Here is a 27,066-nt window from a genome sequence, read left to right on the forward strand (position 1 = left end):
TTAAAACTGTGGAAACTACCCGCCCCCCAGAAAAATGCACAGGCACATGAATAATACCTTAAAATATTTCCCTATACTTTCGAGATCCTTATGACCTAGCTAAGAACTTCCGACCTATACAAAACTCCCCCCCCACCAGTGTCTTTCCATTTGAGAAGGATGGAAGCAGGAAGCGTAATTGCCTGTGTGATTCAATTTGGGCAGAAGGTGGCGCTGTAGAGACAGAATTGTGGAAGTTTGCACAAGCAACTCTGGAAAAGGGGGTGTGGGGTGGTGGAGAGGGGGATATAAAAGTGCCTTCTCCATCTCCTGCACCTATGAGACTATCACCTACTGGCTCCTTTCCTTCTCTCTGCCAGCCTAGGGTTCTCTGGGTGTCTCCATCATCCAGTAATTCTGCTCTGCGAGAGTTCCCATAATCACAGAGAACCATAGCCCCGGAAACTCTCTCCAGTTTCCTAGTCCAGCCCCACTTTACAACTGAAAAATGGATATCTGCATAGGTACTGGCTCTCTGTACCTTGTGAGGTCCTATATAGACTGACCGGTAAGGAGTGCAGTGGAGGTGGGCAAGGGGCAAGAGATTCTCCATTTGTTTAATCAGGCAGATTAGCACTTCTGGTTTCCAGGCAGAGGTATGGGAGCTGTTCTCCAGGAGGACCCTCACAACAACCCTGAGATCATTTAATGGGTGAGGAAGAGGGTTTACAATCCTAAATAGAGGGTTCTCAAACCTCGGGGAACATCAGGTCACCTGAGGGCTGGGAGAACAGACACCCCTCCACCTGCCCGCAGAGTTTCGATTCTTTCAGTCTGGGGTAGAGGCCAAGAATTTGGGTTTTTGTTTTTTGGGTTTTTTTTTGCTTTCTTTTTTGGTTTTTTAAGGACACACCCATGCATGTGGTAATTCCCAGGCTGGGGGCAAATAGGAGCTACAGCTGCTGGCATAAGCCACAGCCACAGCCATAGCAATGCAGCATCCGAGCTGTGTCTGCAATGAGGCCAGGGATCAAACCCGCATCATCTTGGATCCTAGTCGAGTTCCTTACTGCTGAGCCACAGCAGGAACTCCAAGAATCTGTCTAACAGGATGCCAGGTGGTGCTGATGCTGCTGATCTAGGCTTGACAGGTGGCTAGTAGAAAGGGCGGGATGGATCTGGGATTAAAATTCACTACGTCTGAGTTGGATAGTCCAACTCCAGTGCTCATATGCAGAAATTCCCCGCCACTGATTTCCAAGGGCCTCCCTGACACTAATGCATCCAATGTGATGTCCATACCTTATGAGCTCGGAATCCGTTTTCCAGAAATGACTGGGTCTGATTTCTTTAATATAGTTGGCTCAGCTCTTGACAGATCCATACGCTGGCACTTATTCATTCATTTACTCACCCTTCCTTTGAACAAACTGAGCACCGTATGGGCTGGGTGTTCAGTTCAAGTGCAGTGTGGGGTTCAGGGAGCTTGGGATTAATAGACCCCATCACGTCAGAGAGGAGGGCACGGCATGTGGGGGAGGGGCAGGGAGAAGACACATGGCCAGGTGGTGACCAAATATCTTGATGGATGCTGCCAGGGAGACAGGACACAAAGCCAAGAGCAGAGACAGACTCACTGCCCAGGAGGCTGCGGGAGGCTTCCCGGAGAAGATGAGTTGGAAGAAGGGAATGAATGGGGAAAGGCAGTCGAGAAGGCAGCCGAGAAGGCAGCGTATGTGCAAAAGCCCGGAGACATAAATGGCAGCTCCACAGAGAAGCATCGCGGGTTCCTAAGTGGGGAGATGTGGAGAGGTAGGCAGGACCCATAGAGAACAAAGGGCCTGTAAGGTGAAGGCATGCGGAGCCCTAGAGTGGGGAGAGGAGGGGTCAGGGCTGCAGGTAGAGAGGTAGAGGATGGGGCCAAGGCCAACGCTGTGATGAGGGATTGCAGCTGTGGGTGAGAGATTGCTGACAGGACAGAACCACTGGCAGACTGGGGTCCAGGCAGGTTAGAGCCAGATTTCCAGTTTGGGGGTGGGCAGGGGTGGGCTGGGAGACAGGGTGGACCTAGTTAGTGAGGGGTGGGCAGCGATCTGGAGCCCTTTGTGCTTCAGGAATCCCCAACCCCGGGACTCAGAGTACAGCCCCGTGTCGTGTCTGGGGACACGAGGCAGCTCACATCCCGCCTCCTCAGCGAGGCCAGCTCATTTCCCACTCAAGCTGCCGGTTGCCAGGCTGAGATGGTCCAAAGTCCTCTGAAAACCTCAGCTCTGGGCAAAAGTTAGCGACACAGTGTTCATTCTACCAAGGAAGAGGCACAATAGCCGGATGCCCCAGTTCATCATTGGTGGCAGCAGGCCTCTTAAGGCGGGGGTGGGAGGGGGTTCTCTGAAAAGGCAGGAAGGGGAAACCTGGGGTGGCTAAGGAGGGTGAATGTTACGGGTGGATGACAACGGATTGAAAATGGGCTTGGCACAGGGAGGCCACTTAGGGGGAGGGCAATTTAGAAGAAATCCACGCAGGGGCTGGGAGGGCTGGGGTTTAGTCATGGGGCCTGGAGAGACAGAAGCCTTACCTTGACGTGGTCCAGCACCACCAGGGGCCCATTGACGCTGCACACGGTCCTGTAGGCTGAGGGAGGGGTGGGTGGGTGAGGGTCTCACACCAGTACACACGTACACACACACACACACACACACACACACACACACACACACACACACACAGAGGCATCCTCCGCCTTCTCTCCCTCTAAGCACCACCCCCATCCCCCTCCAGAGCCTGGGCCGTCAGGGTCATTAGCTGTGACAGGGCCAGCCACCATTGCTGTAAGGGTCATGCCCCTGCCCGCAGGGCCCCCGCTGCCTCGGACACCTGCAGGAGGCTGGGGGAGGGCCAGGGCAAGGGCAGAGGCCCCCGGAGTCCTCCCCTCCGCCCCCCCCCCCCCCCCCGCCAGCCACGCAGAGGCCTTTCTCATCCCTGAGGCCTCTTCCCCTCCGGCCTCAGCCCCCACTTCCCCACTCCCTCCTCCCCGGCCCACAACATTTTCCAAAAGCTGGAGATGCGATGAGGGCCGCCCTCCCTGCCCCTCACCTGGGCCACACTTCTCTCCATCACCCCACGCTGACTGGGCACTGTGTGTGCAGTGGGGTGTGTGTGGTGGGGTGCAGGCACCCGGGAGAAAAGCCAGCCAGGCCCTGCTCTGCCACCAGGCTGGGCTCCCTGGCCGCCTGTGGGGGAGGGGAGAGAGCAGTGCGACAAGAAAGCGGGAAGCAGATTGTCCCCGTCCTAGTGGCTGAAGGGACCCACAAATAGGGATGTGAGCTCAGTTCCCAGGGAGGGTTAGACCTCAGGAAATACTTGCCAGCCAGGGACTCCAGAGGAGAAGCATGGACATTCCGACAAGAAACCTACTTGGGTTCTGCCAGAGGCTAACTCAGCAGGTCCCTCCCTCACCCAAGACCCTGGGATGTGGTGGCCCTTCCCAGGGTCCTTGTGAAGAGACAATGGGGATGAAGGAAGCTAGCAGGGCAGGACAGTCAGGGCTGTCTGCAAGGTGTCACTCACAGGCTGGAAGGGCCTCCGATGGGTCCAACCTTCCTCTCAACAGGCCAGGAGAATGGGGCCCATGTGTGTGGAAAGCCGAGCAGGGGCTGGGGTGCCTTGTACTTCCCGACAGACCACGGGGGCTCCAGCCACCCACCCTCGTGCTTCTGGTCAGCCTGGTGCTAACACTCCCCCCACCCCCAACCTCCCATGGGAAGCGAACGAAATGCCCCAGCCTACACCCTCCATGGTCTAGGGCTGTGGTCAAGCCCTTCTTTTTGGCTGATCTAAGTTCCTTCCCCGGAGTCTTGGGTTAAGAAGACCAATTTGCATGGACGTTCGCCGGGGTCTTCTGAGCGGAAGGGCTGTTAGGAGAGCTTGAGAAAGCGAGGTTCTCCTTGGCCTTGGGCCCAGAGCCAAGGAACCCTCTCACCTTCCTGCCCTCAGACTACCAACCTGAGACTCCCTCATGTCTTTTTCCCATGGAGATGGGAGCCAGTATCCATCTTCATCTTAGCCAGACCCTGTCCCCATCCAGGCACCAGGAACCTGGTCCTGGAGGGGCTCTGTGCTGGGGTGACTGGATGATGTGCCAGCATTCCCACCACCCCCCCTCAGCCGCCCTGTGGATTTCCCATCAAGCTTTGATATCTACCATCTTTTTTTTTTTTTTTTTCTTTTTAGAGCCACACCTGTGGCATATGGATGTTCCCAGGCTAAGGGTCGAATCGGAACAGTAGCTGCCAGCCTATACCACAGCTCATGGCAATGCCGGATCCTTAACCCACTGAGTGAGGCCAGGGATGGAACCCCCAGCCTCATGGTTACTAGACTGGTTCGTTAACTGCTGAGCCACCACGGGATCTCTGATATCAACCACTTTAAAACTATGCTGTCTGCCCTAGTCTGTGTCCAGCGGTGGTGATCACAGCCCAGCCTCCCACAAACCCAGCCCCACTGCCTTCTCTCTCCTCCTGAGCCCGGCTGTGTCTCCCCTCTCCTAGGCCCCACCCTCTCCCGCACCCCTCTGGCTACTCCTCGGCCTATTTTCAGGACCTTTGGATGCTGGGGCCTCCAGGCGCAGGCCTGGCTCTGGACATCTCACTCCTGCCCTCCCAGCTCTGCTTCCCCTCCCTCTCTTCCCATCCCATCTTCAAGCCCATGCATCGGAGGCCTTCTCATCCCTGGGCTAGGCAAATTAAACATGAAGCCTACGATTTAAAAGGGGATAAAGATGAAATAATTGCAAATGTCTATGAAGGAAAGAGCAGGGAGGCCCTGCCCAAGAAGGGCCATTTGAGCGGAAGCTCTAAGGTCAAGTGGAACCAGCCAGCCAGCCCCCAGAGAGCTGGACAAAGGGCCTCTGGCAGAGGTGAGGAGGCCTGGGGATTCAGAGAAAGAACTCGTGGCCTTCGGGGAACAGAAAGAAGGGCAGTGTGGCCGGCATGTGCAGACTTACTTCCCCTGCGTTGGAGGACACATCAGCTCCATGGCACGTGAGGGCAGGGTGTCTGAGGAGCTCACTGCTGAATCCCTCCTCTCGAAAGAGTGTGAGTACAGGATGGCTGCTCCGTAAATATGTGTCAGAAGGGTCACCTGTTCCCCAAGCTCATTCCTGTATTTCCATGTCAGGACAGATGTCCCCTGCTCCCCCTGCCACACATACGCCTTCCCAGCCCCAAACCAAATGAGGGTTTGCTCTCCTGCCACTCCTGCGAAGACAGAATGGAAGGCCCGAGAAAGGGGATGCACTGGGCTAAGAGAGTGGTAGGCTCAGGGAGACCCCAGCCTCAAAGGGTTAAGGCAGAGGCTGGAGTATCGCCCTCTCCACCAAGAAGAAAAATCACTCATGCGCCCTTCCTGCCCATATGGCATTTTGAGCAAAGCCTCTGGATGACAAGGACCGTGTCAGGCAGAGCAGGTGAGGCCGGCAGTGGAGGATGGAGGACCGCCAGAGCAGGGGGGAGGACCCCAGCTAAGAGACCTTGCTTTTCAAAGAGCCCCCAGAAGAGCTGGCAAACTTCCTGGCCCTATAGAGAAAATGCCAGACCAGCCAGCTGGCTGAGGTGGCAGAACACGAAGAGTGGGTGGGCTGTGTAGGGAGGGAGAGGGGAGGGGGCCCAGGGAACCCCTTCCAGTTTCACCTGGGGAGGAAAGTCTCTCAGTTCCTCCCTTTGTTCACTGCTGGCTTCCCCATGTCACAGCTTCTGCCTCTGTTGACCCTGATGGCCAGCAACTCTACCTTGGGTGGGGGGCGCCTGCAGGGGAGGAGGAGGAGGCTTGTTATGGGCACAAAGAGGGGAGCATCTGGATGCAGGTGGCCCTTTGGGGGGAGCCTAGGGTCCGAGTGCTTGCTTACAGCAGAGCTGGGTCTTTGAGCTGCCAGTTTCTCAAGTCTATGCAGCATGAGGTCTCTAAGACCCCCTCTCATCACGCCAGCCTCATCCATAAGCCACCTTCCCAGGCTTCTGGAAGGCACAGTCCTTGGTTCTAACAGCTGGATGAAAACATCACCCCATAGCTTGAACCTTTTATTGCAGATAATCCACTTATGTGGCCATTTCGGTTCAGCATTTGGCTATTAGCATCCTAGCTCACTGGGTCCTTTCCCCTCTGAAGGCTCACAGCTTATACCCCAGAGGGTATCCTGTTTTCCAGCTTATCAGTTAATAAGACAGACAGTGTCTCTCCCCTCAGGCTGAAGTGTCTCATCTGTCCGACCGGATGGTATCTTTTCTTAGAGGTTGTCCGATTTGGACACAGCCAACAAAAGTGTCCTTTTTTTTCTTTCTCTTTTTAGGGTGGCATCTGCCACTTTTGTAAGTTCCAGGTTAGGGCTTGAATCAGAGCTACAGCTGCCTGCCTACACCACAGCCACAGCAACACAGGATCTGAGTCGCATCTGTGACCTACACCACAGCTCACGGCAACGACCTATCCTTAACCCACAGAGTGAGGCCAGGAATTGAAGCCAGATCCTCAGGGATCCTAGTTGGATTTATTACCGCTGAGCCAAGATGGCAACTCCACAAAGGTATCCTTGACTGGAAGCCAGGCTTTTTGTCTGTACCCACCTCCAACTCTGTGTCCATTGTATGGAGTGGCAAACTGAGGCCCAGGAGGTCAGCTGATTCCTCCTGGAGCCCAGCACAAATCAGGACACTCTCCCGTGGCCCTCAAGGCTTACTGCTGGCCCTGCCCCAGCCCCGAGGCACGCCCCTGACCCTGGAGGTAGGGCTGGAGGCAGGGGCTGAACCAGAAGACCCCCGAGGGGCACAGGCCTCCGGAGACTTTGCAGACACTCCCTCCAGCTGCTCCGCCCGCCCCCTCTCCATTGTCCTCGCTGACACTGGGGGTTGCTCCCCGGGCTGCGGGCGGCGGAGCCCCTCCCCGCCCCCACCTCTCCACCGCCGTCCGCGTCAAAGGCTCAGCGGGGCTCCGCTAATTAGGGCCGGCCCCGCCACACCTGCAGCGTCCTGGGAGGGGCCTGAGGCGGGCGCCCATGCGTGAGGCCAGGGTGGGGGCAAGCCCGGGCCAGCAGGTCCTGCACCTCCTCCCTGATCCCCGCCGGAGGGATTAGGGGAGGGAGGGCAGAGGGGTCTTAGCATCAGCCCGAGACCCTGACGGGCCGATCGCTCCTCCGCTCTGCTATCTTCTGCCCCGTGCAGCTCCGGGCCACCTCCGTGGGGAACCGCTCCAGCTCCGAGGAGGGCAAAGGCGCACCTTCCTTCCCAGGGCGGGGACTGCTGGGGTATCCACCCCACCTTACTTTCTGGCCCATCCCCTCCCTCAGCCGCCGCAGAGAAATCACCTCCGGAGGTTTAGTCTGCCTCCTCCTCCAGGAAGTCTTCTCAGCCACGGCCAAGAGATTGCTGGGGCGGGGAGCCCAGCTGCCCCTTCCCCTGGCCCTCTGGTGCTCCAGCTTTCCTCCTAGGCCCTTTCTGCCGCTAAGCCACGTTCTCCTGCTTGGAAGTGCTTAGAGTCCAGGGCCGAGAGGCTAGAGAGGGCCGCAGGAGTCTGAACCCCTAGGGAGAGACCCCAAAGGCCCCTGAGCAGGAAAGAAGGAACTGGAGAGGAGTTCCCGTCGTGGCGCAGTGGTTAACGAATCCGACTAGGAACCATGAGGTTGCGGGTTCGGTCCCTGCCCTTGCTCAGTGGGTTAACGATTCGGCGTTGCCGTGAGCTGTGGTGTAGGTTGCAGACGTGGCTCGGATCCCGCGTTGCTGTGCTCTGGCGTAGGCCGGTGGCTACAGCTCCGATTGGAGCCCTAGCCTGGGAACCTCCATATGCCGCGGGAGCGGCCCAAGAAATAGCAACAACAACAACAACAAAAAGACAAAAGACAAAAAAAAAAAAAGAAGGAACTGGAGCAAGCGGCAGGTGCACGGCCCACTCAGGAAACCAGCCTCTCTCGGTGGGGGTGGGGGTGTCTGCCTGCACAGGCCCCTGGGGGGGACCCTGTAAAGACTTTGGTGTGCAGCAAAAGCACAGGCAGTGGCCTTTGTCATCGCAATAACATCTTGAATGCAGGCCTGGAGCGAGGGGCTCGCCCTGCCCTGACCCGTGTCTCTGGGTCGGCTGTGGGGTGTGAACACCATCGCCTGGGTGGGGGCTGCATGGTGTGTGTGGAGGGGCACTGCTGTTCCGGGCAAGCGCCCGGGTCAAACCTCCTGGCTGTTTCTCCTTGTGCCAGGGCTGGTTGACTATAAATAAGAGGCTGGCTGGGAGGGAACTGGTGGGAGGGGATCCTGGAGTAAGGTTGCACCCTGGGAGGGCACATTCCACGGAGAAGGAAAGCCGAGCTGGAAGATCCAGACCTCAGACCCCACCCCCCACTCAGCACCCAGGTGGCTCTCATTTTGCACAGTGGGGGGTGGGGTGGGGGTGGCCGCCACAGGGCCTGGACAAAGGGCAGCCACCTCCTACTCAGGACTCCAGGTCCCGGTTCTGGACCCGAGAGGGGCCCAGTCACCCTAGCTGGGCCCTGGTGACCCCAGCTTTGCCCTAGGGGAGAGTCTGTGTCTTCATCCTCAGATGGCCACAGGGCAGGGCCCACGGGGCCTCCACTCCTTGTGAAATTGCCCCCCCCCCCCCCCCCCGCCTCAGTTTCTCCCCTCAGGGCCTGCCTGGGGCCTCAGGTGGTGCCCCCACCCCTGAGGGCTGCTCCCACGCACCCTGTGCCTGCCCATTCTGCTCTTTGTGGCATGGGCCCCACTGCAGACCCAGCCCTCAACTGCGTCTCCCCCTGCAGAGGGAAGGGTGGCAGTGCTAGGCCAGCTTCTCCCCACACACACCCTGTTAGGAGGCTCTGGCTCAGCTTAGCTGGTGCTGGCGTGGCCGGTTTACTCCAGTGAGCTGGGCTGTGTGAGAATGTGAGAATTCGCCCCACCAGGGAATGTGACCTTGGACAAGGAAAGATGGCAGAAGCAGGGTGCTTGCTTTGGTCCTGGGGCTTTACTGGGTTCTCTGCCCCAGACACCTGGACTTGGCCCACCCCTGCAGGACATGCACTGGAGCCACCCCTGAGCTCCCCTGGAGCCCACAAGTGTCCACACCAGCACTCTTGGCCCCCATCCCCCCTACACCCGGATGCCAGGCATGTGCCGACCTCCTAGCTGCTCACACCCAGACCTGTGACATCACCTCATCACACTCATCCGGAGTGTACAAGCGGGTGCACACACACCATCACACATTTCCTTTCTGATCACACACACACACACTCAAGCTGTCACACACTCAAGGGAAGGTGGGAGTGCATGCCCACCCAGGTACACGCCTTCCGGGTTCATACCAGCACCGTCCCCCACAACGCTCCCGTGAAATGACATGACACACACAGTGTCAGGTAGTTCCCACCCTGGGAGTGCACACGCACTCTGCACTGCCACACTCATCCCTTAGAGTCACTTGATTATACAGTTTCTCCTGCTGAGCATTGTGGTGTACACATGCGCACCACCTCAACACACACATTCATGCAGAGGTCTACACACACACACACACACACACACTTGGGAGCTGTCTATGGACTTGGGGTCTCAGGGCAGGATCCCCAGCAACAAGGTTTCTAGAGCTACTCCCCTGCCCTTTCCTCTGGGGTACCCTGGGTTGGGGATCCCCATCCCTCCACTTGCATCCCTCTGAGGGGCCCAAAGCCCCCTATGTCTCCCTAAACCTCGGGTCCTCCTCTTTCCCTGAGGTGAAGAGACTTGGTCCCCAGGCCACCCGACCTGACCCGCTGGGGACCATACTCACTGACACGGGGGTGGGTGATGTAGTTTCGGGTGACCGCCTGCACGTGCTCTCGGGCGGTGCCCAGGTGGGAGCCACTGCTGGGGAGCCCCCGGGCCTACTGTCTACCTTCATGGCCATGGCGAGGTGGCTGAGCCGAGTGCCAGCGCCTCCAACCCTTCTGCCAAGCTGGAGCTGGAGAGAGCCGGCTAGCCTCCCCCTGTAGCCACCCCTCCCTTCCGCCCTCCTCTCCTCCCCTGGGGTTGACTGTAAACACGGAAACCTGGTGCTGGGGCTGGAGCGCTTCCAGGTCTGGGAGGTGCCCTAGGCCCTAGGCCACAGGATGGGGTGATGGGGGAGGGGCAGGGGGTAAGGCAGGCTTCTCTGACCTCTGTCCTCCGCTGTTCTCTGCCCCTGCAACACCTCCCCCCCCCGCCCCCCTGCAGCCTGTGTGAACTCAGTTCCTCCCTCTGGAACCTCAGGTGCTCCTTCAGCTCCCTCCCAGGCCTTGTTTCTGGCAGGCTGCCATCTCCCCAGGACGTCTCACTGCCCCTCCCAACCTATCTTGGCCCTGCACCCCTTAGCCTGACTATACGTGGGTATCTCCTCCCCCGCACAATTCCACCATCATCATTTTTTTTTTAACATCTATTGAAGTTCATTCTTGGGCCAGCTTCAGTGCCACCTCCTACACGAGGCCTCCCCTGGATCCTCTGGCACTCTGGATGCACCATACATCTGACCTCTGTCCTATGTCATTCCTACCATTTGGCTGTGAGCCCCCACGAGCACGGTCTAGGTTGCTCCATCAGACATGGGTCTCCTTAAGCCTTTTGGTCTCATAATATTGAGGACTCCCTGAAACCAGGGCAGGTGTCTCATCTCTCTCTGTCTACAGGACCCCATCTTACCTTGTATTTCACCTCCAAGGTCCCAGGCAGGAGGTCTGCCCTGACATTTTCAGCCCAAGGCAGAAAGTACAGATGGAGAATCTGCCTTCATGCTGGGTGGCTACAGAAGTTGTCCCCTGGGCAGTGGAGTGTGGCACAGGTTTGCCAGGCACTGGGGGTGGGGGAGAGGTGCCTGCTCTGGTGACCGCCATGTCTCCTCCCGGACCCAGAATTTCCCAGCTTCTCTAAGCACTTCCCCAAACTATACCCCTGCACCGAGGAGGGAAGGGGAAGCGCAGCGGTCTGGGGTTCCCTGTCTCCCAGCACCCACTCTGGGTGACTCAGAACAGCCAATTCAATACCCAGTACATTTTGCAGAGCAGACTGGAACCAACTGTGCCTGCCTTCTTCTCCCCACAGAGTCACAATCTCACCCTGCATCCTCCAACCTGAGAACCCAATTCAGGTTCCTGGTTCCTCTTACAATTTCTAGTCTTTCAAAGTAGTGTACTGGAGTGGGGGCCAGTGTGACAATGAAAGGCAGCTTGGGTGAGATCTTTGTGGTGATCCACAGTTCTGTATCTTGTTTGTGGTGCTGGTTCCATGAATCTTAACACAGGTGATAAAGTGACATGCAACCACACACGCTCGCACACACACACATTCAATCACAGTATCAATGTCAATATCCCGGTTTTGAGATTATACTGTAGTTATGGAAGATGCAACCACTGGGGGGAACTGGGTGAAGGGTAAACAAATTTCTCTGGACTCTCTTAGCAACTCCCTATAAATCCACAATTATTGCAAAATAAAAAGTTAAATGAAAGCGCCTTATTTGAAACGGAGGAAAAAAAATGTTTACAGTGCTTCAAGTGGGGAGGTTTGTGAGGGGTGGGTGCTCTAAAGCGTGGGGGTGGGTGGGGTCTGGCCTGGGAGGGACTCTCTCTCCCCGGTCCTCTGGACCCCTGTCTCACTTTCTCCAAGGTCTTGGTCTTCCCCTTGGAATACACGTTTGAAAGAGGAGCTGGTAAAGGGCAATGCTTACATATGAAAGCACCAATGGTGCCACCTTGGGCCTTGTAACACCCTGGTGGGAGCGCTGATTGGCAGCGGACATCAAGTGGGTACCCCATCCCCCCAGCTGTGAACTTGGCTGCATTTCCGCCTCTCCCATCAGAGGTCCCCCTGACCACAGCCCGCTTTCCTTGGTAGCGGAGAGCAGGAGAGGGGATTGAGGGCCAGTCGTGGTGCGGGGGCAACTCCGTTTCCCTTCTTGTCATTGTTTTCCTTTTATTTCAGTGAGAGGCACACGCGCGCGCACACTGCACTCACGCACACAAGCTGCGGGACGGACGCCGTCCCTCGGAGAGTCTCTGAGCTGGGGGGAGGTGGGGCCGGGAGTGTGGCTGCCCTGCCTGTTCTCCGGCCCGGGAGGCAGGGGTGATGCTGTGCTCGGGGACTCAGTGTCACACAGGGGTGGAGGCCTAGGCGTTAGCCTTCTTGCCGCCGCCGCCGGGGCTACCGACTCTCCGATCCAGCCGGCTGTAGGGCTCGAAGGCCGAGGAGCCCAGTTCGTAGACGGCAGGCAGGTCCAGGAGCGGGGCCGAGGAAAAGCAGAGGGCCGGCGGGGGGGGCGGCAGCGGAGGCGACGCCGAGGCCGAGGTCAGCGGGTTGAGGTGCGGGGAGGAGTTCCTGGGGTCACCCAAGGAGGTGCCCCTGTGGCCGGCAGGCAGGCCCGGGGGGCCGGGGGTCAGCGCCAGGAGGCTGGGGGCCCTGGGCACGGACAGCAGCCGGCCCTGCTCCAGCAGCCGCAGGATGTTGGAGGTGGCGAAGGCCTTGGAGGCGGAGGAGGACGCCCGCTTCTCCAGGTCTCTGCTCTGGTCTTTCTTCTGCTTGGTGCGGCGGTTCTGGAACCAGACCTTCACCTTGGGGCGGAGCGTGGAGAGGGGTGTCAGCCCGGGAGACGGGACAGGCAAAGCAAAGTGTGGGCAGGTGGGGGAGAGAAAAGGAAGGACAGGCGGGCGGCGGGGTGGGGAGCAGGAAGAGACGAAGAAGAGCGAGCAATCAGACCGTCATTGTGATCTTCAAATCGGCCCGCTGAGGGGGAGCCTGAGAGGAGACCCTCGCCCCTAAATCATAGGCACCCCTCCACTGCTGAGCTGACACTAGGACAGAGGGATAGATTGGCAGTTGGAGGGTGGGGGCCAGAGGGCCCACACCCCCTCCACTCTTAGCACCTCCACCCTTCATGTGTCCTGCCCGAGCTGCCTCTGGAGGGAGTCACTAGCCCAGTCTGGCCCTGCCCCATTTGAATCTCTCAGCAGCCCCTCCTACCCCGTCACCCATCAAGGCTGTGCTTCTCAACATGATAGCAAGTGTAAGAGGATTTGCCAGGACGCCGAGGGAGTCTTCAAAGGCTGGAAACCACGGGATGCCAAGTACCCCACATCCTAAATGGAGCCACCAACCAAAAGGTGGTGACTGTTTTTTATTCCTTTTAAGGTCTGCGCCAGAGGCATATGGAGATTCCCAGGCTAGGGGTCGAATCAGAGCTACAGCTGCCAGCCCAGACCTCAGCCACAGCAACGAGGGATCCGAGCCTCATCTGGGACCCACACCACAGCTCACAGCAACACCAGACGCTTTAACCCACTGAGTGAGGCCAGGGATTATATCCACATCCTCATGGGTACTAGTTGGGTTCTTAACCCGTTGAGCCACAACAGGAACTCCTGAGACCTATTTTATTTTAATTTATTTTATTTTATTTCTAGGGGTAGAGATCTTTTTTTAAGGCCAATGAAAGGAGAAGAATTTGCCCTCTGCACCTGACACCCAGCATGCCAACCCCGTAGAAGGAAAGGCAGGCTGGGAGGAAGGAAGCCCAGGAGTCAGTTCTGCGGGTCCCCTGATGGTGATGGGGTTTTCTCCCCTCTCTGGGAAGGACAGGGTGCTCCCCCATGAGTAGGCAATTTAAGGGTGCTGAATCCCTTGCAGGGAAGGAGAGACTGACATTTGCTCCCCAGCTGAAGAACTTGTCGATCACTGTGGCAGCCAGACCTGTGTCCCTAGGAGCACAGAGGCTGGCCCTGCTTCCAGGTTGGAGGTCTGGGGAAGCTGCCAGCAGGATGAGCAGGAACCATCAAGTGAAGGGCCAGGAAGGAAAAGGAAGAGGAGACCTGTGGGTTCCCTCCAGCCTCAGAGCACATAAGAGAAGCCCCGTGGCTCCCGGGGAAGCAGAGGTGAGGAGGAGGCGGCAGAGGCCAGAAGCTTGCCTGGATGGGGACGAGGGAAAAGCTAAGGCAGCCTGGAGCAATGCCTAGCAGGCCACCTGGAGGCACCATCCCTCCAGCAAAGGCCTCCAGCCAGGAGGCTCCAAATGCCAGAGGGTGCTACCCTCCCTGCCCTCCGACCCTGGGGGAGGTCGCTGGGGGGGGGGGCCCGCTGGGGGGAGCAGGTGGTGATAGAGGCTATGAGGGGAGGGGCTTTTGCCATGTAGGTCTCTGCAGCAGTGAGTCAGTCCTGTTCTGAGTGGGGGAAGAGAACAAAAGATTTGAAACAGGTATGAGCTTGGTATTTTGTGAGGGATTGGATTAAGTTTCAATAACCGCAAGGGGCCTGGGGTTAACGGGATCTGCTTGAGGTGGGTTGCTTCATTCGTTCACACACTCATTGCATTCCACAGACAGGTATCGAGTGCCTACTATGTGCCAGGGGTTGTTCTAGGCTGGGAGAACCAGCAGTGCGCAAAGCAGAGCAAACCCTTGCCCTGCGGAGTGGACAGCATAGAGGGAGAGACAGGGGAAACGACAAATAAAAACAAAGAGGCGTGGCTGTCGATGACTCTAAGTGCTTTGAGCAGTGTCTAATGATTTGGGGTGAGGAGCCACTATTTAAAATTTCCATTCTATTGTGGGTCAATACTTTAACAAAATACAGTTAAAATGATTTAGAAAAATCCCTATAGCATTTCTAAACACTCTCCATTTCTGTGACTTAACTTGTCACACATGCATAACTGTGGGTTGGTATCAGCCCAAGGACCGCACTTTGGGGACACTGCTTTAGAGAAAGGGGGCACAATAATTAGGGGAGAGGCAGGGAGGTGACTATCTTATTACTGGGGTGACAAACACAGCTCTCTGAAGAGGTGACATTTGAAGGTGATATCAATAAGGCATGGTCAAGGAAGAATTGACTAAATCTAAGAGTTCTCTTGTGATGCAGTGGGTTAAAGATCCGGGCTTGTCTCTGCTGTGGTGTGGGTTCGATCCTTGGCCCAGGAACTTCCACATGCTGTGGGCGTGGCTGAAAAAAAAATTAGTTTGACCAAGTCTGGCCGAGGGAAGTGAATTGTTGTCACTCTGGAATTTGATTGCTCCAGGAAGTGATCCCACCAGATCCTTGGGGACCACGGCTCTGGGTGTCGCTGTAATCCTTTCCCCTGCTGGAAGCCTCCTGGCTTCTTGGCCAGGCTAGCGCCTACCAGCTTAGGACCTCAGACCAGATGCCACCCCTGAGAACCCTGAGTCTCTGTTTCTCATCTTTAAAATAAGGACAAAACTACCTGGGCTGTAGCAGGGATCAAATAAGGGAATCCCTGTAGAGGGCATGGCCTGGCCCACACTCGGGGGTGGGGAGGGGGTTGTTATTGTTCCCTTACTCTGTTCCTACCTCTGAACAAGAGGGAGAGGACAGACCCCGAAGTCATGGCTCTTTTGCTCAGGAAACTGACTATAGTGGGAGAGTGGCACCAACATGCTCCCAGCAAAGGAGGGCAATTGGATACAAAGGGAGTGGCAGTCACAGGGCTGCGAACAATGAGGAGGGAAGCGTCCCCAGGTGCTCTCCTACCTGTCCAGTCCTGCAGCGGCTCTGGGTGTCACCAGGAGAGGTGGGCCTGCCTAGAAAAACACTTGGTACATAGCGGGCATTCCATAATATTTTTGAACAAAAGTATGGGTGAATATACTGCGAATTCCACAAAATTCTAGCCATCTAATCTTGGGGAAATTAATTACCCTCTCTGAGGCTCAAGCTTTCTGAAATGGGGATCATAGTACCTATAAAGTCATCTTTTTCTATCTTTTTTTGTCTTTTTAGGCTGCACCTGTGGCACATGGAGTTTCCCGGGCTAGGGGTCTAATTGGAGCTACAGCCACCTGCCTACACCACAGCCATAGCAACATTAGATCCGAGCCGTGTCTGTAACCTACACCACAGCTCATGGCAACGATCCCAGCAAGGCTGGGGATGGAACCCACACCTCATGGCTCCTAGTCAGATTCATTTCCACTGCGTCACGACAGGAACTCCCTTTTTATTTTTTAATTAAAAAAAAAAAATTTTTTTTGGCAGCCCCTGTGGCATCCGGAAGTTCCTGGGCCAAAGCAGCAGCCGCTGCAGTGACACCACCAGATACTTAACCCACAAGGGAACTCCCTATCTTTTTATAAAAATTAGATGAGCTAATGAATGTGCCTGTTTCACATGTTGAGCTTGTTATTTAATGTCTGTGTGTCTCCGTTTCCTTCTCTTTAAAGTAAAAATTCTAAAGAGCCATTCTGATATACTGAAAAGCATACGGGGTCTTTGTCCCTGGTTCTGGGCACAGAGCTTTTTGTTATCCATAATCAGCCCCTTTCGAGCACACCTGAGTTTGTGCTCATGAGAGGCCTCAGGGTGGACCCCTAGTTTCAGGATGGGGGTTGGTCCCAGAAAGACCAGACCTGTGATTAAAGGGTGGAATTTTCAGCACCACCCCCTGACCTCCTGGGAGAGAGCGGAAGGGGCCTGGAGACTGGGTTAGAGAGACCCTTGAACAATGGGATTCAGAGAGCTTCTGGGTTGGTGAACTCAAGGAAGGGCTGAGAGAGTGATGCACCCAAAAAGGGTGTGGAGGCTCCAGGAACTCTCCCCACTATACCTTCCTCTGCGCCTCTCTTCCATCTGCCTATTTCTTTCTTCATTTCTTTTTTGTATTTTCTAGGGCCGCACCCCACGGCATATGGAGGTTCCCAGGCTAGGGGTCTAATCGGAGCTGTAGCTGCCGGCCTACACCACAGCCACAGCAACTCGGGATCTGAGCCACATCTATGACCTATACCACAGCTCACGGCAACGCCAGATCCCTAACCCACTGAGCAAGGACAGGGATCGAACCCACAACCTCATTGTTCCTAGTTGGATTTGTTAACCACTGAGCCATGATGGGAACGCCTTAATTTCTTAATTTCTTTCTTTCTTCTCTTTTAGGGCCGCACCTGCAACATATGGAAGTTCCCGGGCTAGGGGTTGAATCAGAGCTGCAGCTGCTGGCCTACACCACAGCTACAGCAATGTGGGATCCAAGCCACGTCTGCAACCTACACCACAGTATGCAGCAATGCTGGATCCTTAACCCACTGGGTGAGGCCAGGGATTGAACCCACATCCCCATGGATACTAGTCAGGTTCATTACCGCTGAGCCACAGGGGGAATTCCATCCATCCGCCTATTTCTGAGTTGCATCCTTTATAATAAATCTGTAAAAGTGAAGACAGTGTAAGGTGTTTTCCTGAGTTCTGTGTCATTCTAGCAAATTATCAAACCTAAGGAGGCGGATGTAGGAACCCCTCCCATTTATAGTTGGTCCGCACTACAGCGGCCTCTGGGGCTTGCTACTGGCATCTGACATGGGACTGTCCTGTGAGGCTGTGTCCTCAACTCGTAGTGTTTGTGTTAACTCCAGGAGTTAGTGTCAGAATTGAGTGGAATTGAACAGAATTGTTGGGCATGCAGTTGGAACTGGGGAATTGGTTGCTGTCGGTGTGGGAAAACGCCACGTGTGTAGGGTCACGAGTGGTGTCAGAAGAAAATCCTCATGCAAATCCCACAAGGTTGTGGTGAGGACGGAACCAGTTAGAACACGTTAAGCACTTAGTGCCTGCTGCACAGGAAGCTCTCGGTGAGTGTCAGCTATTCCGTATATTTTCTGCAAAGCCCCCAGCGGTGGGCAGAGAGGAAGGAGGGCGGGAATGATCAACTGAGGGCTCACTAGGTGCCCAGCTGTGAGCCGGGGTCCCCGAGGAGGCCTTCAGTGCCCTCTCGTCCTTGGGAAGGAGAGACTGGTTGGCACCGCCACACACACACACACCATACACATCACACCACACCACACAGACATCCACTTATCACACGGGTGCTACCCCACACCCACACCACACCATATACACACACCACACAACAAGCACACATGCTATACCACACACATCACACCACACAGACATACACATACCACACATGCACTACCCCATGCCCACACCACATCATATACACACACCATCCCACAGACACACACACTCCACCACACACACACACCTTACACACCACACCCATACACTACACACCACACTCACCACACCACACAGACATACACATACCACACATGCACTACCCCACACCCACACCACATCATATGCACACACTATACCCCCCCCACCACACCACACACACGTCACACCACACCATACACACACACCATACCACACACACACACACACACACACACACACATGCATATACTACACCACACACACACACACGCCTTACACACCACGCCCATACACTACACACCACATACCATACCACACCCATCACATCACACACTTTACAGGTCAAGCCACGTGGGAAAGGTCTTGGACTGAGGTCATGAAGACTTAGGGAAAAAAACAAAGAAGACTTGGAGATGACCTCCTGGAAGAAGAGGGGCTTGGCCTTGACCTTCAAAGGTAGAAAAATGTAGCCTGTACTGGAGGCAGGACAGGGGAGGGATGAGGCCTGAGAAGGAGCTGGGAGCCAGGGCATCTGAGATTGAAAAAAGATTGTCCAGTAAGAGTTTGGGGGCGAAACTAGGGGAGTGAGATGGAGGGAAATCAGGATGGGGGTGGGGGGGTGGGGGAGGCAGATGTTGAAGGGTGACTCTGTGCCTAGACCTCAGGGTTTGAGGGTGTCTCCCTGACTCCTCCAGGAGCTTTGGTCTGGCCTGGCCACTGTAGGCCCCCTGAACAGAGCCCCACTTTCCAGCCCCACTGAGCTCAGCTGGAGGGAGGGCCCAGCCACCCCAGGCCATCTGCTGGGTTGTTTGGGGTGCTACAGGGGCAGCTGGAGGAAGACAGTCCAGGTGGAGCTGACCCAAGCCTGCAGGACAGCAGCTGCTCCCAGCAGGCCTCGCGGTCCTGACCTCAGGCAGGGGTGGCAGGCGGAGAGCTCCTCCCATCCTCCCACAGCCTTTCCCAGGAAGCACCTCCCTACCCCCCCCCCAGTCTATCGGCTTCCCTACTCCTCTCCTTCCTCTCCTCTTCCCTCTCTGCTCCTGTTTGGCCCTTTCAATACATTTATTTATTTATTTTTGTCTTTTCAGGGCTGCACCCTCAGCATATGGAAGTTCCCAGGCCAGGGGTTGAATCAAACCTACACCACAGCCATAGCAACACGGGATCTGAGCTGCATCTGTGACCTACACCATGGCTCATGGCAACGCCAGATCCTTCACCCACTGAGCGAGGCCAGGGATGGAACCTGCGTCCTCATGGATGCTAGTCAGGTTTGTTAACCACCGGGCCATGATGGGAACTCCTCGATGCATTTATTGACCGACCTCCCTCACCAAGAGTCCCTGAGGCTTTCTTTGACAAGCTCCAAAGTGGTTGCCCTGTTTACAGGCAGCATAGACATGCTGGACGGCTTGTCCGAATCCTAGCTCTGGAACTTATTCATTGGTGACCTTGGGCACAACCTCTCCTCATCTGTAAAATGGGATAATACTGGTAGCTGCATCATAAGGTTGTTGACAAGGATTAGTGAACTAAACTAACATATGCAAAGCATTTAGAACAGTGCCTTGTCACCGTAGGTGCTGGGTAAGTATCATCATCATCATTATCATTTTTAAATTGTGACTTTTTTTAGGGCTGCACCCGCGGCATGTGGAGGTTCCCAGGCTAGGGCTCCAATCGGAGCTGTAGCCGCCGGCCTACACCACAGCCACAGCAACTCGGGATCTGAGCTGTGTCTGCAACCTACACCACAGCTCACGGCAATGCCAGATCCTTCACCTACTGAGCAAGGCCAGGGATCAAACCTGCGTTCTTTCTCATGGATGCCAGTCAGATTCGTTTCCGGTGAGCCAGGGCGGGAACTCCATCATTATTATTATTTAGCTCTATTACCAGCTTGAAGTGCCTCCATTCATACAGAGTAGGTGCTCAGTTTACAAAAGTTTTCCCATTGGGTTAAGGATACTGTGGTTTAAGTGCTAAGCCCTTCCTGGGTGGAGGACGTGTTCAGAGCCCTCCTCTCCAGCTGGAGGTTCCCAGGCAGGCTGAGATGAAGGGAAGGTGAGGGAGGATGGGAAAAGGTCCAGAGTGGGGGAATGACAGGTCCCCTCCAATTTTGCAATGCCTCATCTCTCCCCTGAATCTTTGTTCCCGGCAAACCAAGCCCTCACCTTCCCTTCCTGCAGGCTCCCTCCTGCACCAACAGACACCCCTTAAGCTACTCCCTGCATCTTGAACGTCCCTCCCTCCTATTCCCATATTCTACCCAGAGTGCCCGATACATCCCGAAGCCACCCCACCACCACCTCCTGCCCTGGGCATACACCAACTTTGTCTGGTCATCAGTGTATTTATTTGCTCTGGTTTACCTGTCTCTTTAAGCCTTTCCTTAATGTCTGTCTGAACTTCAAAGCTGGGTCTCCCTGCAGCAGCCTACAAGCCTCATACCCAGAGGAGTTCCCAGGCTTCCAGGGCAGCAGTGGTGTGGCCTGGCCCTGCCCTTTTACCTGGGTCTCGGAGAGGTTCAGCTGACGGGCCAGCTCAGTGCGCTCACGGCCCACCACGTACTGGCAGCGCTGGAACTCCATCTCCAGGCGGTACAGCTGCTCGGCCGTGAAGGATGTGCGGGTCCGCTTGGGCCGGTCCAGGTCCAGACCCTTGGGCAGGACAATTTCCCGGATGGTTCCTTTGGCGTCTGCAGGGATCATGAAAGAAGGTAGGTTGGTTCACTAGTTAAGGATTTAAGCCACCAACGAGCATCTTAACAGGCAGTGTGGTTTGATGGGAAGCTCCTTAGGTCTGGACCTGGCTGTGTGATCTCTGACAAGTTGCTCACCCTCTCTGGGCCTAGCCTCTTTAACTACCCAGTGCCGTCTTATATCTATTGGGTATATGTATGTGAATGGGCCTCAGTACCAGTTTCAGGTTTGTCATCACAGTCTGTACAGAAAGGACTCACTCTAATGCAGCCAGGATTTTGTTCCTTCAGCAGAGTAAGAAACAAATGGAAAGAGAAATACTAAGTCTTCAAGTGCAAAGGAAAAGACCAGTTAGGGAGTTCCTGTCATGGCTCAGTGGTAACGAACCTGACTAGTATCCATGAGGACGCAGGTTCCATCCATGGCCTGGATCACTGGCTTTAAGGATTCAGTGTTGCCGTGAGCTGTGGTGTAGGTTCCGATCCCGTGTTGCTGTTGCTGTAGCAAAGGCCACAGCTGCAGCCCCTATTCGACCTCTAGCCTGGAAGTACCATGTTAGAATTGGATACGATCAATCAGGTAAGTCTTACTGAAGGAGATGTCCAGAGCCAGGTTTAAGCCCTGTGTGTGTGTGTGTGTGTGTGTGTGTGTGTGTGTGTGTGCGCGCGCGCACGTGCATGGGTGCAGTCTATCTACAGACCTTCTGGGGTTCCACGAAGAGGCTTGCTGGGCTGGGAGGGTACTGGGATCCCTGGGAGGAGCCAGAGGACCACTGCCACTGCATCCAGCTGCAGAAGTGCCTTAAAGAAGGGGAACTTCTGGCACTTCCCATATGCCTAATCCTGAACAGCAGGGCCATCCTCCTGTGCTCTGGACTGATGCTCTCCATGCATGGGCTCTCCAATATTTTGAAGCAAACTTAAAAGAGGTTGAAAAATCTGCAGCCCACACTCACCAGACAGTCCCACTTAAAGAACTCAGTAACAGTGACACAGCGTTCAGGAAAAGCAAAATTTCTTGAGAGGGGATTAGATATAGAATATCTATATCCTCTCTCAAGAAATTTTATTTTTTTATTTTTTTGCTTTTTTAGGTCCGCACCTGTGGCATATGGAAGTTCCCAGCCTAGGGGTCGAATTGGGGTTATAGCTGCTGCCCTACACCACGGCCACAGCAACATGGGATCCTTAAGCCACTGAACAAGGCCAGGGATCGAACCTACATCCTCAAGGAGACTAGGCGGACTCGTTTCCACTGAGCCATGATGGGAACGCCCAGGAAAAAAAAATATATATATATATATGTAATCTGCTATATATATATATATAATCTGCTTTAACTAAAGGGGCAAAGGTGATCTATGTTTGATCACACACTGATGGCTCGAAATCTAGATATTAGAAAATTTTAGGTAAAAAATTAGTGTAGAAATACTGCAGCATCATATTCTGTAGGATTTACCAAACCACTCCCAACACACGTTATTGATAATAAAAAGCTAATCGAATAGTCATTTGCGTGCACGTAAGAAGGCTGGTGTCAATGGAAAACTTACAACCAGGCAAACCTGATCAAGCACAGGAAACAAAGCAAACCTCCGAACTGCAGGAACTCTGTCCCTCTCCAGGGGGCGTGCTCAGCCAGAATTTGCAACGCCCTGGAAACAGCCCTGGCTGCTTCTGTTTTAGTCATACTAATAGCTGACACCTCTGCAATGACACCAGACCCTCTTGGTCTGGCCAGGCACTGCCTTAAGCACTAAACCCTCCCAATGTCTCATTGAAGTTGGAACTAATATTATCTCCATTTTACAGATGGGGAAATGGAGGAATAAATTTTAAATCCCTTACCTGAGGTCATACTGACAGTTTTCAATAAGCTCTAGAAACACTCTGAATTTACTTGAGGAGTACTCTCAGGAATCTTTAGTGATTCAATCGACAGGTTATAATGAAGAGAACTTGGTTCATTCGTAGAAAATGGAATCTTCTTTTTTTTTTTTTTTTTCTTTCTTTTGCTTTTTAGGGCTGCACCGTGGCATTTGGGAGGTTCCCAGGCTAGGGGTGGAATTGGAGCTGCAGTTGGGGTGGAATCGGAGTGGCAGTTGCCGCCTACACCACAGTCACAGCAACACAGGATCCAAACCGCATCTGCAACCTCCACCACAGCTCACAGCAGCACTGGATCCTTAACCCACTGAGCGAGGCTAGGGATGGAACCCACATCCTCACGGATCTTGGTGGGGGTGTTAACTGCTGAGCCATGAAGGGAACTCCCGAAAATGGAATCTTCTAGATGGGGTCATCATTGCCCTGGAAGACGTAGGAAAGGATTTGCATTTGGGGTGTGCCATCTGTCCTTGTGAGCCACATGACTGCAGAGCCTACTTTTACATTCTCTGCTCTAGATGGTGAACCTGAGAAATATTGCAGCATCATATTCTGTAGGATTTACCAAACCACTCCCAACACATGTTATTGATAATAAAAAGCTAACACCCCCTCCAAGCCTCCGGGGTGTTTTAGGAGACTGGATCTCCCTGCCTCCTTCAAGGCCAGTTAATGTTCATTCCTCCAGGGTGCACTTAAGATTTTCCCAGGCTCCTGGCACCGCTCCCCTCCCTTCTCAGAGGTTTGACCACCTTCGAGTTCTCAGTCACCCCTTCAGAGAAGGTGGGTCTGGGTAGGGGGCTGGTCTTGCAAGGGTGCTGGGCAGAGCACTTCCCACGGAGAGGGGCCTTACTCCTGGAGGTTTAGTAGAATCCCAGACTTTTAGGGACAACCCAGACTCCCCCACTCCAATATTTTCTACATTCCAAAAGGTGGGGTAATATTTGTGACCCCATTGTGACTGGGTCCGCTTTGCTCAGGTTCCACTGTTTTCAGCTGTGAGGCCAGTCTCAGAACACCCTCACCACAGAGTCCATCTCCAAAGGCACTGATTGTATTAAAACTGTCTTGGGAGTTCCCGTGATGGTGCAGCGGAAACGAATCTGACTAGGAACCATGAGGTTGAGGGTTCGATCTCTGGCCTCACTCAGTGGGTTAAGGATCCGGCGTTGCCATGAGCTATGATGTGGGTCACAGACGCGGCTCAGATCTGGCGTTGCTGTGGCTGTGGCATAGCCTGGCAGCTACAGCTCCAATTTGACCCCTTGCCTGGGAACCTCCATATGCTGCAGGTATGGCCCTATAAAGACAAAAGACAAAAAAAAAAAAAAAAGTGTCTTGGAGGGTGTGAATAGGAGCAAGGGCGATGGGTGTCATACGAGGTGCAAGAAGCTTCACATCCTCTTCTGGACAGGCCTCCTGGAGCCCATGGGAAGCTCTGAAGAGGCTGTGCTCCCGACCAGAGGTCAAACTGTATACCCAGCCCCCCAGCCCCACTTTCTTCTTTGCTAAGAGGAGCATTCCTGCCTCAGGACCAGCCAAGGGCAACCCTCCTCCTCAGAGCCAGGAGAGGTGGGAACTTGTAAGAAAGACACCTCAGACTTGCCCCAGATATTTAAATGATTCGTACAAACCAGCACATGGAAAGACATTCAACATCACTAGCCATTAGGGCAAGGCAAATAAAAACCATCAGAAATACCTATCAGAATAGCTAAAATTAAAAATGGGAGTTCCAGGTGTGGTGCAGCAAAAACGAATCCCACTAGTATCCACGAGGATGCAGGTTGGATCCCTGGCCTTGCTCAGTGGGTGGGGGATCCAGCATGGCCGTGAGCTGTAGTGTAGTTCGAAGACTTGGTTCAGACCCCGAGTTGATGTGGCTGTGACTGTGGCCCAGCAGCTATAGCATCAATTCAATTCCTCGCCTGGGGACTTCCATATGACACGGGTGCAGCCCTAAAAAGCAGAAAAACAAACAAAACAAAACATACTGAGAGTCCCCAAGGCTGGTGAGGGTGCCAAGAAACTAGATCTGTCAATAGGGGGATGGAGAATGGTGCAGCCACTCTGGAAAATGACCTGGAAGTTTCTTAAAGAGTTAGACCTCTGTTTACCATAGACCCTAGTGACCTAATTCCTGGACATTTATTCCAGAGAAACGAAATCTTAGGTTCACATCAAAATGCAGATGTTCGTAGCCAATTTATTTGTGATAGCCCCCAAATGGAAACAATCCAGATGTCCGTCAGTAGGTGAATGGACAAACAAACCATGGTACAACTGTACGCGGCAATAAAAAGGAGAGACTATTGATAGCACCACAATTTTTTTTTTTTGCCTTTTCTTGAGCCGCTCCATCAGCACATGGAGGGTCCCAGGCTAGGGCTTGAATCGGAGCTGTAGCCACAGCCACAGCAACACAGGACCCGAGCCGTGTCTGCAACCTACACCACAGCTCACGGCAACACCGGATTCTTAACCTACTGAGCAAGGCCAGGGATCGAACCCTCAACCTCATGGTTCCTAGTTAGATTCGTAACCACTGAGCCACGACGGGAATTCCTAGCACCACAATTTGAATACATTTCCAGAGAAATTCTGAGTGAAAAAACGAAGCCAGTCCTTGAAGTGATGGACTGTATGATTCCATGTATGTTTCATTAGCAACATGACAGAGTTAAAAGGAACTGAACTGTGTTTGCCAGCAGTTAGGGAAGGGAGGCTGTGACTGTAAAGGTGTTTCTTGGCAGTGATGGAACAGTTCTGTATCTTCATTGGGGTGGTGGTTTCAGGGATTCACAAATGTGATAAAATGTCGAGGTGCTATTACAAAGAAAAACAGTCCATGAAAAAGATGGGTGAAATCCAAGAAAGGCGGAGTTCCCATTGTGGCACAGCAGAAACGAACCTGACTGGCTTCCATGAGGACACGGGTTCGATCCCTGATCGCACTCAGTGGGTCAAGGATCCGGTGTTGTCGTGAGCTGTGGTGGAGGCCGAAGATGCAGCTTGGAACTGATGTGGCTGTGGCTCTGGCGTAGGCCGGTGGCTATAGCTCCAATTCGACCCCTCGCCTGGGAACCACCATATGCCGAAAGTGTGGCCCTAAAAAGACAAAAAGAAAAAAGGAAAAAAAAAAAAGAAAGAAATCCAAGAAAGGTCAATAGTCTAGCTAATAATACCATAGCAATGTTAACGTCCAGTTTTGACAGGGCAAGATGTCATCATGAGAAGCTGGGTTATAGACACATGGAAATACTCTACCATTTTTACAACTTCTTGGCCATTTATAACTATTTCAAAGTAAGACAATAACAACAACAACATGCCAGGAAGCTAAAATAATATTTTGTTACAGAAAGTGATCAATCCTTAGTGGAAAGAACACAACTGTGTTTCCCCAGATGCCTCTGCATTTCATCAGCAGTTTGCGAGATGATTTAAAATGATACATAGGAGTTCCCATCATGGTGCAGCGGAAATGAATCCCACTAGGAACCACGAGGATAAGAGTTCGATCCCTGGCCTTGCTCAGTGGGTTAAGGATCTGGCTGTGGCTGTGGTATAGGCCTGCGGCTATAGCTCCGATTTGACCCCTAGCCTGGAAACCTCCATATGCTGAGGGTGTGGCCCTAAAAAGATAAAAAAAAAAGAGAGAGAGAGAGAAATGAAAATGATACATAAATAAAACTTTGCCATTTCAAAAGTTACGCACATATTTTAGTGTTTACTAGAAAAAATTTAAACCTGTGAGTTACATGCTTAGAATAAAGCTAAAGTAGGTTTTTTGTTTTAAAATATATCATGCTGGAAGTTCCCTTGTGGTGCAGCAGGTCAAGTATGTGGTATCACCACAGCTGTGGCACAGAGATTGGGTTGATTTCTAGACCAGGAACTTCCACATGCTGCTGGTGTGTCCAAAAAAAAAAAAAAAAAAAAAAAAAATACCGTTATGCTAAAATATTAAGTAAATGAAACATGGATACAATAGAAATAGTAAAGGTGATATTTAAATAACTGAATATTGAGAAACAATGGAACAAGATTACACAATTAGAGCCATGTATTTATAGTGACAGAGTTTATAATAAAGGAATATTCTAAGTGGGGACAGGTTGGTCTAGTCTATAAGTGGAGTTAGGTAGACTGGTGACCATAAGTTATCTGTTTGGAATAAAATTTAGTTAAATTCATATCTCACACCATAAAGAACAATGTTTCAAATGGATTAGAGAGCAAATCATAGACTATAAAATGATAATGATATTTAAAGAAAATATAGGAGGATATTTTTATAATCCTAAGCTTGGGAAGAGCTTTCCAAGCAAGATATACACCTGAGCTGTAAAGGAAAAACAACGGATGTATTTAACTACATTAAAGCTGAAAACTCCTGTAAGTCAAAAGCACCGAGAGGAAGACAAAATACAAAAGACAGAATTGAAGAAAATCTTTTTTAAAATGACAAAGAAATAATATCTAGAATACATAAGATGCAATTATGAA

At 53.3% G+C, this 27,066-nt stretch overlaps 2 protein-coding genes across 2 annotated transcripts in view; both read right to left on the minus strand.

Annotated features, from left to right (window-relative positions):
• ATP6V1B1 (ATPase H+ transporting V1 subunit B1) overlaps positions 1 to 9,995 on the minus strand; it is a 31,784-nt gene extending 21,789 nt beyond the window's left edge. The window contains 3 exon segments of the mRNA XM_021087392.1: positions 2,555 to 2,610; positions 9,784 to 9,867; positions 9,870 to 9,995. Coding sequence (XP_020943051.1) covers positions 2,555 to 2,610; positions 9,784 to 9,867; positions 9,870 to 9,900 — 171 coding nt within the window. The 5' untranslated portion in view covers positions 9,901 to 9,995.
• VAX2 (ventral anterior homeobox 2) overlaps positions 11,917 to 27,066 on the minus strand; it is a 28,681-nt gene continuing 13,531 nt past the window's right edge. Inside the window, exons 2-3 of the mRNA XM_021087393.1 lie at positions 20,477 to 20,664; positions 11,917 to 12,577 (exon numbers count right to left, since the gene is read on the minus strand). Of these exons, the coding sequence (XP_020943052.1) occupies positions 12,137 to 12,577; positions 20,477 to 20,664 (629 nt within the window). The 3' untranslated portion in view covers positions 11,917 to 12,136. The remainder of the gene's footprint in view (positions 12,578 to 20,476; positions 20,665 to 27,066) is intronic.

This window comes from Sus scrofa, chromosome 3 (assembly GCF_000003025.6).
Source record: "Sus scrofa isolate TJ Tabasco breed Duroc chromosome 3, Sscrofa11.1, whole genome shotgun sequence".
Classification (NCBI taxonomy): Eukaryota; Metazoa; Chordata; class Mammalia; order Artiodactyla; family Suidae; genus Sus; species Sus scrofa.